The following is an 18,910-nucleotide window of genomic DNA, read 5'->3' as shown; positions in this document are numbered from 1 at the left end:
CATCAGAAGATATCCAATATCTTGGAAAGGATATCCATGTTTCACTTATAAACTTAACATGACTGTAGACTTGTTTCTTTGTAGATACATCAGAAGATATCCAATATCATGGAAAGGATATCCTATAAACTTAACATAACTGTAGACTTGTTTATTTGTAGATACATCAGAAGATATCCAATGTCATGGAAAGGATATCCATGTTTCACTTATAAACTTTACATGACTGTAGACTTGTTTCTTTGTAGATACATCAGAAGATATCCAATAATTTGGAAAGGATATCCATGTTTCACTTATAAACTTAACATGACTGTAGACTTGATTCTTTGTAGATACATCAGAAGATATCCAATATCATGGAAAGGATATCCATGTTTCACTTATAAACTTAACATGACTGTAGACTTGTTTCTTTGTAGATACATCAGAAGATATCCAATATCATGGAAAGGATATCCTATAAACTTAACATAACTGTAGACTTGTTTATTTGTAGATACATCAGAAGATATCCAATATCATGGAAAGGATATTCATGTTTCACTTATAAACTTAACATGACTGTAGACTTGATTCTTTGTAGATACATCAGAAGATATCCAATGTCATGGAAAGGATATCCATGTTTCACTTATAAACTTAACATGACTGTAGACTTGTTTCTTTGTAGATACATCAGAAGATATCCAATATCATGGAAAGGATATCCATGTTTCACTTATAAACTTAACATGACTGTAGACTTGATTCTTTGTAGATACATCAGAAGATATCCAATATCATGGAAAGGATATCCATGTTTCACTTATAAACTTAACATGACTGTAGACTTGTTTCTTTGTAGATACATCAGAAGATATCCAATATCATGGAAAGGATATCCATGTTTCACTTATAAACTTAACATGACTGTAGACTTGTTTCTTTGTAGATACATCAGAAGATATCCAATATCATGGAAAGGACATCCTATAATCTTAACATAACTGTAGACTTGTTTCTTTGTAGATACATCAGAAGATATCCAATATCATGGAAAGGATATCCATGTTTCACTTATAAACTTTACATGACTCTAGACTTGTTTTCTTTGTAGATACATCAGAAGATATCCAATATCATGGAAAGGATATCCATGTTTCACTTATAAACTTTACATGACTGTAGACTTGTTTCTTTGTAGATACATCAGAAGATATCCAATATCATGGAAAGGATATCCTATAAACTTAACATAACTGTAGACTTGTTTATTTGTAGATACATCAGAAGATATCCAATATCATGGAAAGGATATTCATGTTTCACTTATAAACTTAACATGACTGTAGACTTGATTCTTTGTAGATACATCAGAAGATATCCAATGTCATGGAAAGGATATCCATGTTTCACTTATAAACTTAACATGACTGTAGACTTGTTTCTTTGTAGATACATCAGAAGATATCCAATATCATGGAAAGGATATTCATGTTTCACTTATAAACTTTACATGACTGTAGACTTGTTTCTTTGTAGATACATCAGAAGATATCCAATATAAAGGAAAGGATATCCATGTTTCACTTATAAACTTAACATGACTGTAGACTTGATTCTTTGTAGATACATCAGAAGATATCCAATATAAAGGAAAGGATATCCATATTTCACTTATAAACTTTACTTGACTGTAGACTTGTTTCTTTGTAGATACATCAGAAGATATCCAATAATATGGAAAGGATATCCTATAAATTTTACATGACTGTAGACTTGTTTCTTTGTAGATACAGCAGAAGATATCCAATATCATGGAAAGGATATTCATGTTTCACTTATAAACTTTACATGACTGTAGACTTGTTTCTTTGTAGATACATCAGAAGATATCCAATATAAGGGAAAGGATATCCATGTTTCACTTATAAACTTAACATGACTGTAGACTTGATTCTTTGTAGATACATCAGAAGATATCCAATATCATGGAAAGGATATTCATGTTTCACTTATACCAAATCCCTCTCATCTTGAGGTAATCAATTGAATTAGCAAAATTGAATTAGTGTTTCATGTTGATATTTTCTTTTACACTGAAAATCATGGTCCCTAAAATACACTTCTAACTTAAACTAATGGAGATAAGTTAATTCTATCAGATAGAACCTATGGAACATCATCATGTAGAAACGGGAATTTGACAATTGGGAAGACAGTTAATTATGCTTGTAAAATTTGGTATGAATAATTCCCATGGAAATTCTAAGATTTAAATTTGAATAAACTTGTAAGAACACAGAGCAAGTAAGGTGTTGTAAGAAGATAGATTTATTACTAATTGAAGCTTTAAATTAATCCTTTTGTGTAAAACAGTCTTTGGACACACATTTATATATCTGAAATCTTTAAATTAAACAAATATCATTTCAGATTTTAGGCAAAACAGCACAGTCAGGTCAGCAGTTTTATTAAAGATTTTATAATTAGCTGCAAAACACTTAACTATAAAACTGCTTAAACTTGCAATTACCAAAAGTTTATCTCACTTTATGCAGATGCTATATTTCCAAGGCATTATTCCCCCTTATCAAAATTATTATGGATTGTTAAAAAAACTTTTGTGTAAGCAAAAATGTAATTTTCACTCTAATTTTCATTCGGGAATAAAACATATATTTAGATTTGAAAATTTGTATTTTTTTTCTTTAGAATGATTATCAAAGTATAAAATAAAATTCATAAATGATTGCCATGATAATAAGTAGGTTAACAATACTAATATCATAGGATTGATTCTATGTTGGACAAATGTTGGAAGAAAAATAAGGAAGTATTATATATAATCTTGCAACACCAAAAAGCTAATACTGCAGTTCATTCCATCTTTTATATCCACAATAGCATGTATATTTAGCTTCTATGGCAATATGCTGTCTGCTGTTGATTGTTTTTTAATATAATTGTTAAAATCTCTTTACTGTCTGAAAAAAATTTCTAAAAAGATTAGGCAGCGATTCTTAAAAGAAAATTGAACCAATGTTTACTTTATAGAAAATATTTCCAAACTGGCAAGAACTAGATTGAATCACTAAGAATTAGATTAATGTTATACTAAATTAAAAATATTATTATCAACTAAACAAATAGTGTACATAAAGAAAATTGAATTGCATAAATGTTCAGCAAAATTGAATTTATGTTTATGATATATGCATTTTTATATTGAAAAAACATTTTAATCAAGCACAGTGAGAAAATCTCTTTCTTGTTCAGAAAAATGCCCAAATTATGCAGAAAATGCCCAAATTATGCTAAAACTGAATACTCCAAAGATATTTTATAAAATTTTATTTTATTTTTGTGTAAAATGGAGATAATCAACACCGACCCCTTCATCTTCATCATAACTATATGAATTTATTCTTAAACTTTCTATCATGTAACTAACATCTAAAAACAAATTTGTCCAATCTTGTTGCAATTGTTAAAACTCATTTGAATTATCAAAGGTTAATTGGCTGAGAATACAGTGAAATCATTTAGTTCAACATGAATTTGAATTTCATTCTAGGCCAATAATCCTGTTGCAGTTGGTAAGGCACGTTCTAAACAACAAAGGTTAAAGGTCAGAGATTATAGTGAAACTGATACCTCAAATCAAAAAGTATTATGTGTTCAAGTTCATGGTGATGCTTCATTTTCCGCCCAGGTAAGAGTTTTTATATTTTAGAATGGACATGTAAAATATTGAAATGTTTTATTTGTTTATTAGAGAATTAAGGAAATCCCCAAAATTCTTGTTCACTTGTAGATAATAACTGAATGAATTGCAATCTTTCATTCAAGGGAGCATAAAATTACCTATTGTCAATCTGTCTGTCCTTCCAATTCAATTAGTTTCCAGATGAAAACAAGTTTGCCTTGAACTTTTGCAATCGTACAATCACTATGAAGCAGCATTTACACTTCTGCTTCAAGTACCATTCCATTTTGTCTCAAAATGTAAAAACAGTTTCTGGATTATATCTTTAGTTATTGATCTTCCTACTGACTGTATCCCTTGCTTAGTGCTTCATTCATAAAATTGTGAAGCATTGCTTTGTAATGACAATTGTGTAGGACTTCCCTTTAATACATCTGTTTCTTGTTCTGACCTCAAATGTGGGGACTTAATTGAATCCATTCCTAACAATGAGTTAATGTCAAAAATGAGACTTCAAAATTGGTATTTGTGCTATGCTTCTGCACAAAGAACATAGCATTTAGGAGTAAGATCAAGGACTTGCCTTATAATCAGAATAATGTATTAGGGAAGGGAAGCACGTCTTTCTGAGAAAAGCTATCCAGAGAGCTGGCTCATTGAGACTGTCTCAGTGGATTGTTCTTGTACAAAGCTATGATATTTAAATTCTATTGTTTTCAAATAGCAAATTATATTATGATAGGTGACAGAAACTTTCAAATATGTTTATTGTTTTTAAGGGTGTGGTAGCTGAGACATTTGGTTTTGCAGAATGTCCTCATTTCAATGTTGGAGGTAGTATACATATCATTGTTAATAATCAACTTGGATTTACTACTGAACCCAGTAGAGCAAGGTAAAATATACAAAAGAGGAAGGATGTGCTGAATTGTTTTGTCAGCTTATGAAAATTATGTTGAAAATCTGTGAGCTAGATGTCAAAATATACATATTTAATTACCTTGGTGCACATTAGTCACGCAGAGTACTTTATATCTTATTCAAGCATTAACTTTGAAACTTATGTTTTGGTAAAAATGTAAAAATGAAACCAAAGCTTATTATATAATTAAATTGGAAAGGCTACCATTTTTGTCGAGCCTGCGACTTTTGTCACAGAAAGCTCGACATAGGGATAGTGATCCGGCGGCGGCGGCGTTAGCTAACTTCTTAAAAGCTTTATATTTTAGAAGGTGGAAGATCTAGATGCTTCATACTTTGTATATGGATGCCTCATGTTACGAAGTTTCCGTCAGTCACATGTCCAATGTCCTTGACTTCATTTTCATGGTTCAGTGACTACTTGAAAAAAAAGTTAAGATTTTTTGTAATGTTAAATTCTCTCTTATTATAAGTAATAGGATAACTATATTTGATATGTGTGTACCTTGCAAGGTCCTCATGCCCGTCAGACAGTTTTCACTTGACCTCAACCTCATTTCATGGATCAGTGAACAAGGTTAAGTTTTCGTGGTCAAGTCCATATCTCAGATACTATAAGCAATAGGTCTAGTATATTCGGTGTATGGAAGGACTGTAAGGTGTACATATCCAACTGGCAGGTGTCATCTGACCTTGACCTCATTTTCATTGTTCAGTGGTCAAAGTTAAGTTTTTGAGTTTTGGTCTTTTTTCTAATACTATATGCAATAGTTCAACTATAGTTGGTGTATGGAAATATTTTATGATCTATATGTCAGTCACGCAGGTTTTATTTGACCTTGACCTCATTTTCAAGGTTCATTGCTCAGTGTTAAGTTTTTGTGTTTTGGTCTGTTTTTCTTAAACTATAAGCAATAGGTCAACTATATTTGTTGTATGGAAGAATTGTTAGCTGTACATGCCTGCCTAGTATGGTTTATCTGACCTTGACCTCATTTTCATGGTTCATTGGTCAATGTTTAGTTTACTTGGTTAATGTTAAGTTTATGTGACAGTAGTAATAAAGCTTTATATTTAGGACTATCAACATAATATCAATGATTAGTAAAGAAGGCGAGACATTTCAGCGTGTGCACTCTTGTTAAAGATACTTTGATTGCAAACGACAGATACTTGTCTATTGTTGAAGGTACAATTGACCTTTAGAGGCCTGTATTTTTTTGTGTTGTTAGGTTGCTATTTTATTGTCTTAAACACAACTTTTTTTTTATTCATATGGTTACAGCTAAAACGCTGACACTGTTAATTTTATAGGCATATTGACATTGGAACTCTGTTCTTTTATTTAAAATGAAATGAATAAGTTTCAAATGTCAGTATTTTCTTGCTATAAAATTACTACATTATTTTTCAGATCTTCTTTGTACAGTAGTTGTCTGGCAAAAATAAATTCTTATCCTGTTATACATGTAAATGCTGATTATCCAGAGGTGAGATTTCTTTTTTTCTTGTTTTTTGCCCTCTCTTTTTTCTTGTTTTCTGCTTTACTGCACTTTAATTCAATTATTATATTATATTTTTTGATGTGATGACATGCAAAAAGTCAACCATAACTTAAAATGTAAAAATCTTGCAAAGTGTATTAGTAGTTGCCTATATCTCATAAGAGAAACATGTTCTATTTTAAAACATTGTTTTTTCTTGCGATTCAATATTTCTAAAAAAAGATACCACCAAAGGGACATTAAAACTCACAAGTCCAAAAGCAAACTGACAATGCCATAGCAAAAAATAGAAAACAACCAAAAGACAAACAACAGTCCACAAAACACAACATAGAAACCAGAGACTGAGCAACAAAAACACCACATAAAAAAAAATGGGTGATCTCAGGTGCAACGGAAGGTAAGCAGATCCTGCTCCATATGTGAATTGAAAAAGCAAATGATTTAATAATGTGTAAATACAAGTGAACAAGTTGGAACAAGACCTTAAGACATGCATGCCACAACCAACTATTTATACAATATTGAAAATTGTATCTCTCTGGTTTTGATTGGCAAGCAACATCAAATTAATTTATTGTTTTTTAGACTTGTATGCTCTAAAATTTCTTAATGAAAATTTCAAAAAAGATTAAAGTACTAACTTTCCTTAATTTTCATTTTTTAGTTTGAATTTTGCATGTTAAACTTAGTTCTATGTAAATACTAACTTTTGTTAATTTTAATTTTTTAGTTTGAATTTTTACATGTTTGACTTAGTTCTATGTAAATTCTTTTTTGAAATGTCCAATATAAATCCTGTATTTGACACACAAAAAAAATGTGTGGAAAATGTTCTGCAGACCTTTGAAATTATTAAGACTTTTGTTTTGTAGGAAGTTATAAGAGCCACATCTTTAGCAATGCAGTATCAACAAACATTTGGTAAAGACGTTATAATAGATTTTATCTGTTTCCGTAAATATGGACACAACGAGCTTGATGATCCAACGTTTACACAGCCTACTATGTATAACATTATAAATCAAAGAAAAAGTATTCCAGATATGTTTTCAGAACAGGTTATAGTGAGTACAATATTGAAGTTGATCATTTCTTTCTCAAAATGAGAGCATTTATATACATTTAAGTAATGATTAGTAACATGTTTTTCTCAATTCTCTGTCTTTCAAATGTGTGGAATTGAGTGTTCTTGATGAAGAAAATTCCAGAAAAGGCATGGAATTTAAAAAATATTATTTTCAGCTACACTTAATATAAAAATAAATGAAGTAAAGTCTGCAGGCCTGTACTCTCAAATTTGTTGTCAAGGAGAGTGCCAGGCTCTCTGCATGTTAAAGAACTTTAACAACTGTTTGACGGTTTCCAATGGCGACCCTGAACTTATTTTCAGTGGAAGATATAAGTGCAGCATTGTCCCTCCACCACGCCCCAAGCCAAAACAGCTAATCTTGATCCAATATGATAGTACTTGGACATAATACAGGATTAATATGGAAACACCCATTTGATAACACTATATTATTGTATGAATTTTAAGTATTAATGTTTTATGATATTCTTGTGACCCAATTATCACTGTCTACACACATTACATGACATATTTTCTCACAGAAGATCCCAAAATTTGTTCTTTTCAAATACTACATAATGACTATTTTTTAATGAATTTGACTGTATGTACCTATGCTTTTCCAGACTGAGGGTATATGCAATAAAGAAGTTTTAGATAAAGAAGTTGCTGAGTGGAATAAAGAATTATCTAATAATTTAGATATGGTGGAAAAACATATACCAAAGGTTTGTACAACAGATATACAACCAAAGGTTTGTAAGTCTGATATACAAAATAAACATGTATCAAAGGATTGTAACACTGATACACAAAGACAAATGTGTACCAAAGGTTTGTAACACTGATACTACACAAAGATAAACGAGTACAGAAGGTTTGTAACACTGATACACAAAGATAAACATGACCAAAGGTTTGTAAGTCTGATACACAAAGATAAACATATACCAGAGGTTTGTGACACTGATAAACTAATATAAACATGTACCAACAGTTTGTAACACTGATACAAATATTTTAGTAAGGATCTACAGTTTTTGAAGCTTATGCATGTACAAACATTTTATGCTTGTTAAGACCATCGATCTAATGATTTTTGAATTAGCTATATTAAGAAATAACAAAATCATATAAATTGTGTGGACTTTTAGTGTAAATTCCAGACCATTGAAAACTATAAAAAGATGAATCTAAAACTCTTAAAACTCCTTTTTGTTTTGTTTTCAGGCATTTCATCTGCAATCAGACTGGTCAGTTTGTCAGCAGGCTGGAGATGTTGTAACAACATGGGACACTGGTGTCTCATTGGATACATTGAAATTTGTTGGAGCAAAATCTGTTTCTGTCCCTTCAGATATGGTAGGTTACTGGATACTGGTATTCTAATGAATACATTGAAATTTGTAAGAGGTATATCATTTCTGTCTCTCCAGATATTGAAGGCTAGTGTAAAACAAAATTGAAATTATATTATAATTTTCATTAGTTATATGCTTACTGACTTCTTTTGAATAATGCAGTTTGGTTTGGAATGATTAAAATTCCTTATGTTTTATTTGTTTTACTTACTATACAATCGGAAGTTATTGCCTGCATTTATTATGTAGAATGGATGAAAATGTGAGATTTAAAACTATTGCATTTTGAGGAAAAGCTGCATACAGATATACGTGTATTAGATATCAGAGTATTAATTCTTTTTGTTGTGATAGTCACCCAGTCACATTATTTGCATTAATTAAACCTAGCAATGATTTCCAAATTAACAGTATATTCCATTAAAAAAGCTGCAAATTTAAATAAGATAAATATTTTACTGCAATATATTATATCTTTATCCAAAGATCATTGTAGTTAATAAAATGAACAGCTTTAAGATAAAACTATTGTTGATTCTTGAAATACCAAAACTAAATATTCCAGATTTGATTTGGATACTTTTCCCACTAACTCAAACTATCCTTTATAGAATGTACACCCAACTATACAGAAGACCCACTTAGACAGACGATTACAGAAGATACAAGATGGAGGAGACTTAGACTGGGCTACAGCTGAAGCTTTAGCTATTGGTTCTTTATTGTATCAAGGTATAGAGTAGATTAAGACTGGGCAGTATGTGTATCTATAGGTTGAAGCTTTAGCTATTGGTTCTTTATTGTATCAAGGTATAGAGTAGATCAAGACTGGGCAATGTGTGTATCTATAGCTATGGATTCTGTGTTGTATCAAGGTAGACTTAGGTTGGGCAACAACTGAAGCTCTATGTATTGGTTCTTTATTGTATCAAGATATTTAGACTTAAACTTTACTACTGAAGCTTTAGTTATTGTTTGTTTGTTTTTTAAAGATACTTTTTATTAGATCACTTGGACCAAAGGCCCTACCTGCCAACCAACAGGGCCGACATAGATAAAAATAGAACAAAGATGTAAAATGCAAATTATGTCTATTATCTTGAAAATCTCTATAGATAGAGACAATCGGACAGGGGCTGAAATGTTAACAATCATGAAATCTACTTTCTGTCATATTACATCATAACTGGCAGACAACTTCTTACAGGAGTTATTGTCCTTAAATGATGAATTTTTCCAATTTTTTTTTTAATGTTTGCCTTTTAATATGAAAACTATAATATATAGAGAGAAACTTTGAGAGCTAAAATTAAATGATCAACAAGACAAATAAAGGTGCGTTTACACAACACGATTCTCTATCCAATTTCAATCAGATTTTTTACCTATAATGTTGTTTCAACAAAATCACACCATGTGAACACTAAAATAGAACATCGTTTGGTTAATCGAATGGAAAATCATGTGAACAGGACGCTGTACGATGTACCTTGGCGACAGTATCAAATCGGATGGAAAATCAGATTGAAAAACGTATCATGTAAACGCATCTTAAGACAACTTAGTGGGAATAGTCAGTCATCTTCTTATTGGAGTTATTGCTCCTTAATGACGATTTTTTTTCCCCTCCCATTTTTTGTTTTTTGTTCATTATGTTTTAAACTATAATAGATAGATAGAAACTTTAGAAGCAAAGATGATCAACAAGACAAGATCTATAGATAAGTCAACATGGCCAAAATCATCAGTTGACTTCTTATCGGATTTATGGCCCTTTCATGATGATTTTTACCAATTTTATGTGTTTTTATAAAAATAAGAAGACGTGGTATGATTGCCAATGAGACAACTCTCCACACGAGACCAAATGATATAGAAATTTACAACTGTATGTCACCGTACTGCCTATTGCCTAGAAGGTTGAAAACTATAATAGAAAAATTGAAACTTTAAAAAGCAAAAATTGTCAGAAAGACAAGATCTGCAAATAAGTTGATAATGTGGAAATGGCTGGTAGTCTCTTTATAGCAGTTTTTGCCCTTTAATGAGGATTTTTACCAATGTTTTTTGCAATTTTACCTGACATCTTGTAAACAATATTAGATAGATAGATAGATAGAAATCTTAATAGCAAAAATTATCAGCAAGACAGGATCCATAAATAAGTTTACATGAACCAAATCATCAGTCAACTCCATATAAGATTTATTGCCCTTAAATGATGATTTTTACCATGTTTTGCCTATTATCTTGAAAACTATAAGGTGAGAGACACAAGCTCTTTATAGCTTCTAGTTTAAAAATAAAATATGTTACAGTAGTTTTTTGTTTGTTTCAAAATATGCGCTGTAACTCTGAATTTAGGACTCCTTGGAGAGTAAGTTACTATTCTACCAAATGAGCTAACTAGTTTTCAATAAATGCCAAGGAATATTAAGTCGACTTGGAAACCAACTTTAATAGTTTTTGTTTCCATACAGGTTTTAATTTTAGAATAAGTGTACAGGATGTAGAGCAATTTAGGTAACTATGATGTAATTTTGTTTCCATACAGGTTTTAATGTAAGAATAAGTGGACAAGATGTAGGTAACTATGATGTATTTTTGTTTCCATACAGGTTTTAATGTAAGAATAAGTGGGCAGGATGTAGGTCGAGGAACATTCAGTCATCGTCATGGTATGATAGTCGACCAGAAGACAGACAGTGTTTATATACCATTGAACCATGTCACTGATAATCAAACAGGATTTCTTGAGGTTGGTGAAAAATTATTGCAATTCATCAAATAAGATTTCTGGAGAAAGGGATCAGTTTAACTAAATTTCCTGAGGTTGGATTTATTCAAAATTAAATATTATTTTACAAGCAAGCATCCTTTGTTGTGGTAGGTATTTAGTTATACAAGATTTTCAGAGAATGATGTTTGAAGATATTAAAATGAAATCATTGAAATAATTTAAGAAACAATAAGTTTACCCTAAATTCTACATTAGGTATAATGATAAATGCACACTATTGTGATGAGCTGTTCCTCAACATGTGAAAAAAACAAAGAATATTTCATGAAAAATAACAATTCGTTATTTGGTTGCAGTTTAGGCTGCTCTGGGTAAAATGTAGCATGTTTTTATGCCCCCGCCGTAGCGGAGGGGGCATTAAGTTTTACCCTTGTCCGTCTGTATGTACATACGAACATACGTCCCAAAATTGGTTTCCGTTCTCTAACTTTAGTTTGCCTCTACCAAATATTATGAAACTTATACACAATGCTCATTACCACAAAACACAGATCAAGTTTGAATTTTGGTGGCGTCACTTTTACCTTTCTAGAGTTATGCCCCTTTACAAATGGAAAATTGCTGAATTTATCGTTTCCATTCTCTAACTTAAGTTTGCCTCAACCAAATGTTATGAAACTTATACACAATGCTTATTACCACAAAAAACAGATCAAGTTTGAATTTTGGTGGCCTCACTTTTACTGTTCTAGAGTTATGCCCCTTTAGAAATGGAAAAATTGCAAAATTTTTATTTTCTTCTAAATATCAAGTAATTTTGAAAATTGGAGTTATCTTCCTTTGTCCATAATTATAGTTGAATCAACTACAATCAATGCTTTATACAATGCAATGTTTAATTTTGACTTCCACTGATAAAACACAGATCAAGTTGAATTTGGGTAGTGTCACTTTAACCATTTTTGAGTTATGCCCCTTTATAAATCGAAAGATTGCAAAATTTTTAGTTTCCATTCTGTAACTTAAGTTTGCCCCAACCAAACATTATGAAACCTATACACAATATTCATTACCACAAAACTAAGATCAAGTACAATTTTTTTGTTTCTGTTTTCTAACTTTAGTTTGCCTCAACCAAATGTTATGAAACTTATACACAATGCTTATTCCTACATAATACAGATTAAGTAATGTCCCTTTATAAACATAAAAATTGCTGAATTTTTCGTTTCCGTTCTCTAACTTTAGTTTGTCTCAACCAAATGTTATAAAACTTATACACAACCGTTCTAGAGTTATGCGTGTTTACAAATAGAAAAATTGCTGAATTTTTAGTTTCTGTTCTCTACTTAAGTTAGCCTCAACCAAATATTATGAGACTTACACACAATGCTTATTACCACAAAACTCAGATCAAGGTCAAATTTGGGTAGCATCACTTTTACCGTTCTTCAGTTATGTCCCTTTATAAGTATATGATATGCAAGCAGGGGCATCATCTGTGTCCACATGTGGACACTATCCACATTTATTTTTTATCACCTCTCTATGCACAACAGACATAGATTAAAGTAGCAGAGTATAAAGTTTCATTTAAAATGATATTATAACAAGTTTGAAGCAATTTTATTACTTGTTAAGTTTAAGTAGTAATTGAGTAATTAAAATGTGAAGGAAAACTATATATATGTCAAGTCTTACCCGAAACCAAGTGAGTGGAAAGGCGAACTGATCTATGTCCATACCTTGTGCACTACAGAGGTGGATTAAAGTAAGATTATTAAGAGACATTAAGAATGTTATGATAATAATGTTGATTCAATCCCAGTACTGGTTAAATAAAAGTAGTAATTGATCTTTGATTTTTTAAGGAAAACATATTTGTCAAGTCTTACCCGTAATTCAAATGAAAAAACCTCTTCTTGGAAAAGTGAATTGATCTTTGCACATTAATGATAACTTATTACATTTTTATGATGTTCATAGGTAGTCAATTGTAAGGCATTTTTTTAGCTCACCTGGCTCAAAGGGCCAATTGAGTTATTCTCTTCATTTGGTGTGTGTTGTCTACGTCCATTAACATTTACAAAAATCGTCTCCTCTGAAACTACTGAGCCAAACTTGGCTACCATCATCAATGTGGTATCAAGTTAAAAGAATGTGTCCCATAACCCCTACTGCCAAGCAACATGACTGACAAGGCTAAAGAAAGAAAATAGGAATAAAATGTAAATTTTGTCTTTTATCTTGAAAACCACTATGGAAAGAAAAAAATCTGATGGGGGCAGAAATGTGTGAAATGTTTTCAAGACAGGATCTACAAATAAGTCTATTATGGCTGAAATTGTCAGTCGACTTTTTATTGGAGCTATTGCCCTTTAATGACATTTTTTTTTATTTGTTTGTTCAGCCATTGGTCCATTTTGGCATAAAGTGCTTTTCAATAATGTATTAATTAAACACTAAGGATATAGTCAATAATTATTTTTTTAAAGAGGGTTACACAGTTACCTATACAACTAATCTTCCATGAGGCGCTCATGAATTACAATCAGTATCAAATATAATGTAGTGGCGAGGGCTTGAAATGCTTGACCAAAGTTTTAAGTCAATTTCGATGAATCAATTCTATTGCACAGATAGGATACTTAACTTGTAGGTTACTAGCTATAGTCAGTATGATAAGATATGATCTGGTCAGTATAGGCAATTGTTAAAAGTATTATATTTGAGTTTCTATTTTTTATTCATTTAGAGATATTTGAATTATTCAGAATTAACAACAAACAATCTAAGTAATAAGATAATCCTAACTTTAAAAGATAAACTTGAAATAAAGCTTTGCCGGCAATAATGTGATAATTAACTCAAAAGATATTTTGAAACAATTTTAAGAACTTCTCTAAATTTTACAAAGGAATAAAATACTTAAAGTAAAAGATCCAAAAGATAGGAATTCAGCTCCTAAGAGTCTGCTAAAATTGAAATATTTCTTCGTTACTTAGAAAGCACTAAATTTACAATTTTCCTTTACAATTTAACCCCCAAAAAATAAAGTTTTTAAGAAAAATTGACAAATTTTACTAAGATTAGTGAGGAGCAAAATAAAATTATAACTTTAATGATCAAAGATTTTAGCAGAACTACCCAACTAGCTGCAAATTACACCAATGTTGGAATGTTTGCAAAGTTGAAAAATTGTTGGATTGTGTGCTTGCTGTCAAACTTAATATTAGAATTCTTAATTACATTACACAAATTATAATTATATACAATTTTATTGACAGCTATATAATAAAAATATTTTACATGTTCCTAACAAATTTCTATGGTTACTAAAAATACAACTCCACAGGATACATAAACAATTGCAAAAAGCTATGTGTGTCATCGGCGGATCAAAATGATCAATATCACGGATAGTGATTTTTAACATCTCCAAATATTGAAGATGATGTTCACAAATACCATAAGGAATTACAAAGATCATGTGAAAACAGTTTATGAAACGCACAAATGGTGTTTTTATTGAAAAGTCATCCTAAGAGACACATGGATTCTACTGCACATGTCAGTACATTTCATTCATAAAATTCTAGTAAGGTGTGTGAGCTAAGTTTGTTATAAAATATTCAAATGACAATAGTACAATATTTCTAGAAAAATATTATCAATGTAATTACCCGGTATTATAATTTTACTTAATTAGATTATGAAACTTATTTGCCACACTTATGAATATGTTTCAGACTATATCATTACCCATTAGTTTTGCTACTGTTTCATATATATTAGGACTTTCATAAAAATTACAGAAAATTAAACTATATGCTTCATTGATACAAATTAAAACATACAATAAAAATATATATATTCCATGTCTTAAAACATAGATTAGTCTCAAATCACATGTATCATATTGTGACAATACCTAGGTTCTACATTTTAAACAAAAATCACAAAATAGATATGCAGACACATATACAAAACAACAAAAAAACAGTTATGCCAAAATTTTAGTGTTAAGAAATATGAACAGTTAAAATTGATTTCAAAACCTACAACCAGGGACTTTCTATACTTTATAGTATAGAAAGTCCCTGCTACAACCTATATCAGGAACAATGATAGATCTTGTTTTCTCACTGCAACCACAATACACTGCTTAATTTGGGACTTCTTCATTGGACCATCATATCATGAATATTTTGTTTCAATGAAATAGCTTTTATGTATTAGATAAATAACAACCTTAATAATATCATAAAGCATAAAACTAAACCTGAGGACAAAAAGTGTGATCTTCACTTAACTACTATTAAGGTCACAAATGCTTAGTTTACCAAATAAACAAGTGAAGATAAAAAAAAAAAGATTAGATAAGATTAGAAAAGACCAAAGCATTAATCTAGAACTGAGAAATACCATGGACACAGCAGAATTTATCACATAAGAAATAAAAAAAAAAACAGTAAAAGTATGAAAATAACACACAGCACAAAAATACCTAAGACTAGAACAATAGAACTCTTAAAAACTAGCAGTGACATCAAATGCTCTCAAAAAGTATTTACACATATTATAAGCAAGCTTGAGTGGGGGGCATTCTTGTCATCAGACACATTCTTCATTTATTTTTAACTGAACTAGTGCTTGAGGTTGATTGTGTAAGGGATGAAGAAAAATTAATCCATAAAGAAGACCCTGAATATATAAACCATTTTTATGTAACTTTTATTTAGCCTTTGGATTTTCCTTAAACAATATTGGTTATTTTCAGGCATTTCTTGAAATTTTTGACTAAGAGATAAAAGGGCCTTACAATTGAGGCATTTATGCATCAAATCCTTTTTATTGTACAGGATTTTGATATATATCTATTGTCATCCACCAAAGCTGTTAAAAACAGTGGTGCTAAGGCTGAACATAAATTGCCATCTGACATAAATCTTGTCCCCCTTTTATGCAATTTAATTGTTCTCACTAAGTAATTTTTAGCACCATCACTCCTAACAATAATAACAATAATTAACCAATGAAGAATATAACTATTATAAAATGATTTTCCAGAACCAATATTTAAATTTTTTTTATTTAGTAACTTATGTTCATTTATTTCATATACAGTACCATTCAAATAAATGGACCAGCTCTCCCACACCCTACACCAAGGAAAATTTCGGAGTCACTCCGAGAAACTCCGATATTCCTCCCAAAATGTTGGGAGGAATTTAGGAGTAATCTCTCCCAAAATCACGTTAATGTTAATTGTGATAGCGAGCTCACTCCCAACACCGAGGAATTAATTGCCCTAATCCTACTTTAATCTATGCCGGCACACGACTGATAGGGTAATTGGATTACCTGATGTAATAAACAATTATATTTCTGGTCTGATGTACCAGTTTAAGTGTTAAACAAGTGTATAATTTAAATTGTCTTTTTATATTGGTTAAGTTTAATTTTTGTGTTAAAAATAAGTTAAAATATTTTCATATTTCTTGCTTGCTAATCTAAAAATATCTTTACCTAAATGGACTTGCTTGTTTAAAAAAAACGGACATTACCGAAAAAGGTTTATAAAATTTTGTGGAAAAAGTTGGAAAAAACGCGAAATTCAACTTCAAAGCTGAATAAATGTGAGCAGTTTAAAGAAAATTACGTGTCTAAAAGTTTTGTATACAAGCAAAAAAGAAAATATTATTCACCATTCATTATGCTTAATAAGTCTACGGCATTTTCTTTTTACGATTATCTAATTGCTTGAAACAAATAAAAGATTTAAAAGCAAAATGTTGTTGTTAATTCTTTCAATTGCATTAAAGTTTAATAAAAAAAAACTATACTTGATTTTGACCTCGTTTTTTTTATACGACCGCAAAAAAATTTTGCGGTCGTATATTGGTATGACGTTGGCATTGTCATCGTCGTCCAAAGACACATTGGTTTTCGCACTCTAACTTTAGTTTAAGTGAATGGATCTCTATGAAATTTTACCATAAGGTTCAATACCAGAAAAGGAAGGTTTGGATTGATTTTGGGGGTTATGGTACCAACAGTTAAGGAATTAGTGGCCAAAAAGGGGCCAAAAATAAGCATTTTTGTAACTTCCAGACATAACTTGTGTATTAGTGTATGGATCTCTCTGACATTGTACCACAAGGTTCCATATCACAAAGGGAATGCTGGGATTGATTTTGGGGGTAATTGCCTCCAAATTTTAGGAATTAGGGGCCAAAAAGGGGCAAAAAACAAGCATTTTTCTAGTTTCATGACAATAACTTGTGTGTAAGTGTATGGATCTTTTTGAAATTGTACTACAAGGTTCCATATCACAAAGGGAAAGCTGGAATTGAGTTTGGGGGTAATTGCCCAAAATGTTTACAAATAAGGGGCCAAAAAGGGGCCAAAAATAAGCATTTTTCTAGTTTCCAGACAATAACTTGTGTTCAAGTGTATGTATCTCTCTGAAATTGTACTGCGAGGTACCATACCACAAAGGGAAGGCTGGGATTGATTTTGGGGATAATTGCCTCAAAATTTTAGGAATTAGGGGCCAAAAAGCAGCAAAAAAACAAGCATTTTTCTAGTTTCAGGACAATAATTTGTGTGTAAGTGTATGGATCTTTATGAAATTGTACTACAAGGTTCCATATCACAAAGGGAAAGCTGGGTTTGAGTTTGGGAGTAATTGCCCTAAACAGTTAGGAATTTGGGGCCAAAAAGGGGCCAAAAAAAAGCATTTTTCTAGTTTCCAGACAATAACTTGTGTTCAAGTGTATGGATCTCTCTGAAATTGTACCGCAATGTACCATTCTGGCTGAAGGCTGGGATTGAGTTTGGAGGTGATGAATCATAAGGGGGTTCAAAAAATTTGGGGGGGGGGGGGATTTTTTTTTCCTTTTTTTTCTTTGAAATTTTCCATTTTAAATTGGTTATTTCTGATTTATATATAAAAGCAAATAATTATGATATGGTTTGAATAGGTTAATTAAAATTTTTTAAGTTCTTAGACCACATTCATTCTGTGTCAGAAACCTATGCTGTGTCAAATATTTAATTACAATCCAAATTCAGTGCTGTATCAAGCTTGAATGTTGTGTCCATACTTGCCCCAACTGTTCAGGGTTCGACCTCTGCGGTCGTATCAAGCTGCGCCCAGCGGAGCATTTTATTCATTGGTAAATTAATATTTTATTTACGAAAAGGGACATACTTGTGTAAAAATAAACAGAAACTACCGCTGATTAAATGTGGGCAGTTTAAAGAAAATTACGTGTCTCAAAGTTTTGTATACAAGTAAAAAAGAAAATATTAATTTATTCACCATTCGTTTATATGCTTAATAAGTCTACGGCATTTTCTTTTTAAGATTTGTTGGCATTACTTTAGGATAATAATACATTTCGGCTACAACAGGAATACTTCCACAGCTGCATTAACTCGTCTTTGCATAATATTTATTTACGCACAATGAATGTAAACTTGTGTGTTGTATTTTGTACAGTGATCTTAAAAGATTTTAAAAGAAATTAATTTGCGGTGGGAAGACAATTCCTCGATACACATCTCAGTGATCAACAGTGTGTGGTTGAACTTGAACTTGACTTCACTCACAAT

General features: G+C 30.9%; 1 protein-coding gene across 3 annotated transcripts in view; it reads left to right on the top strand.

Moving 5' to 3' along the window:
• LOC127699108 (2-oxoadipate dehydrogenase complex component E1-like) overlaps positions 1 to 18,910 on the top strand; it is a 170,699-nt gene that overhangs the window by 12,399 nt on the left and 139,390 nt on the right. For all 3 annotated transcript variants that reach the window (XM_052202848.1, XM_052202847.1, XM_052202846.1), the window contains exons 8-16: positions 1,950 to 2,023; positions 3,560 to 3,697; positions 4,471 to 4,586; positions 6,027 to 6,102; positions 6,993 to 7,184; positions 7,816 to 7,917; positions 8,420 to 8,551; positions 9,162 to 9,282; positions 11,169 to 11,308. In XM_052202848.1, coding sequence (XP_052058808.1) covers positions 1,950 to 2,023; positions 3,560 to 3,697; positions 4,471 to 4,586; positions 6,027 to 6,102; positions 6,993 to 7,184; positions 7,816 to 7,917; positions 8,420 to 8,551; positions 9,162 to 9,282; positions 11,169 to 11,308 — 1,091 coding nt within the window. The remainder of the gene's footprint in view (positions 1 to 1,949; positions 2,024 to 3,559; positions 3,698 to 4,470; positions 4,587 to 6,026; positions 6,103 to 6,992; positions 7,185 to 7,815; positions 7,918 to 8,419; positions 8,552 to 9,161; positions 9,283 to 11,168; positions 11,309 to 18,910) is intronic.

The sequence above is a fragment of the Mytilus californianus genome, unplaced genomic scaffold (assembly GCF_021869535.1).
Source record: "Mytilus californianus isolate M0D057914Y unplaced genomic scaffold, xbMytCali1.0.p SCAF_4, whole genome shotgun sequence".
Classification (NCBI taxonomy): domain Eukaryota; kingdom Metazoa; phylum Mollusca; class Bivalvia; order Mytilida; family Mytilidae; genus Mytilus; species Mytilus californianus.
The sequence above is the reverse complement of the archived record's forward strand: the minus strand, read 5'-3'. Positions and strand labels throughout refer to the sequence as shown.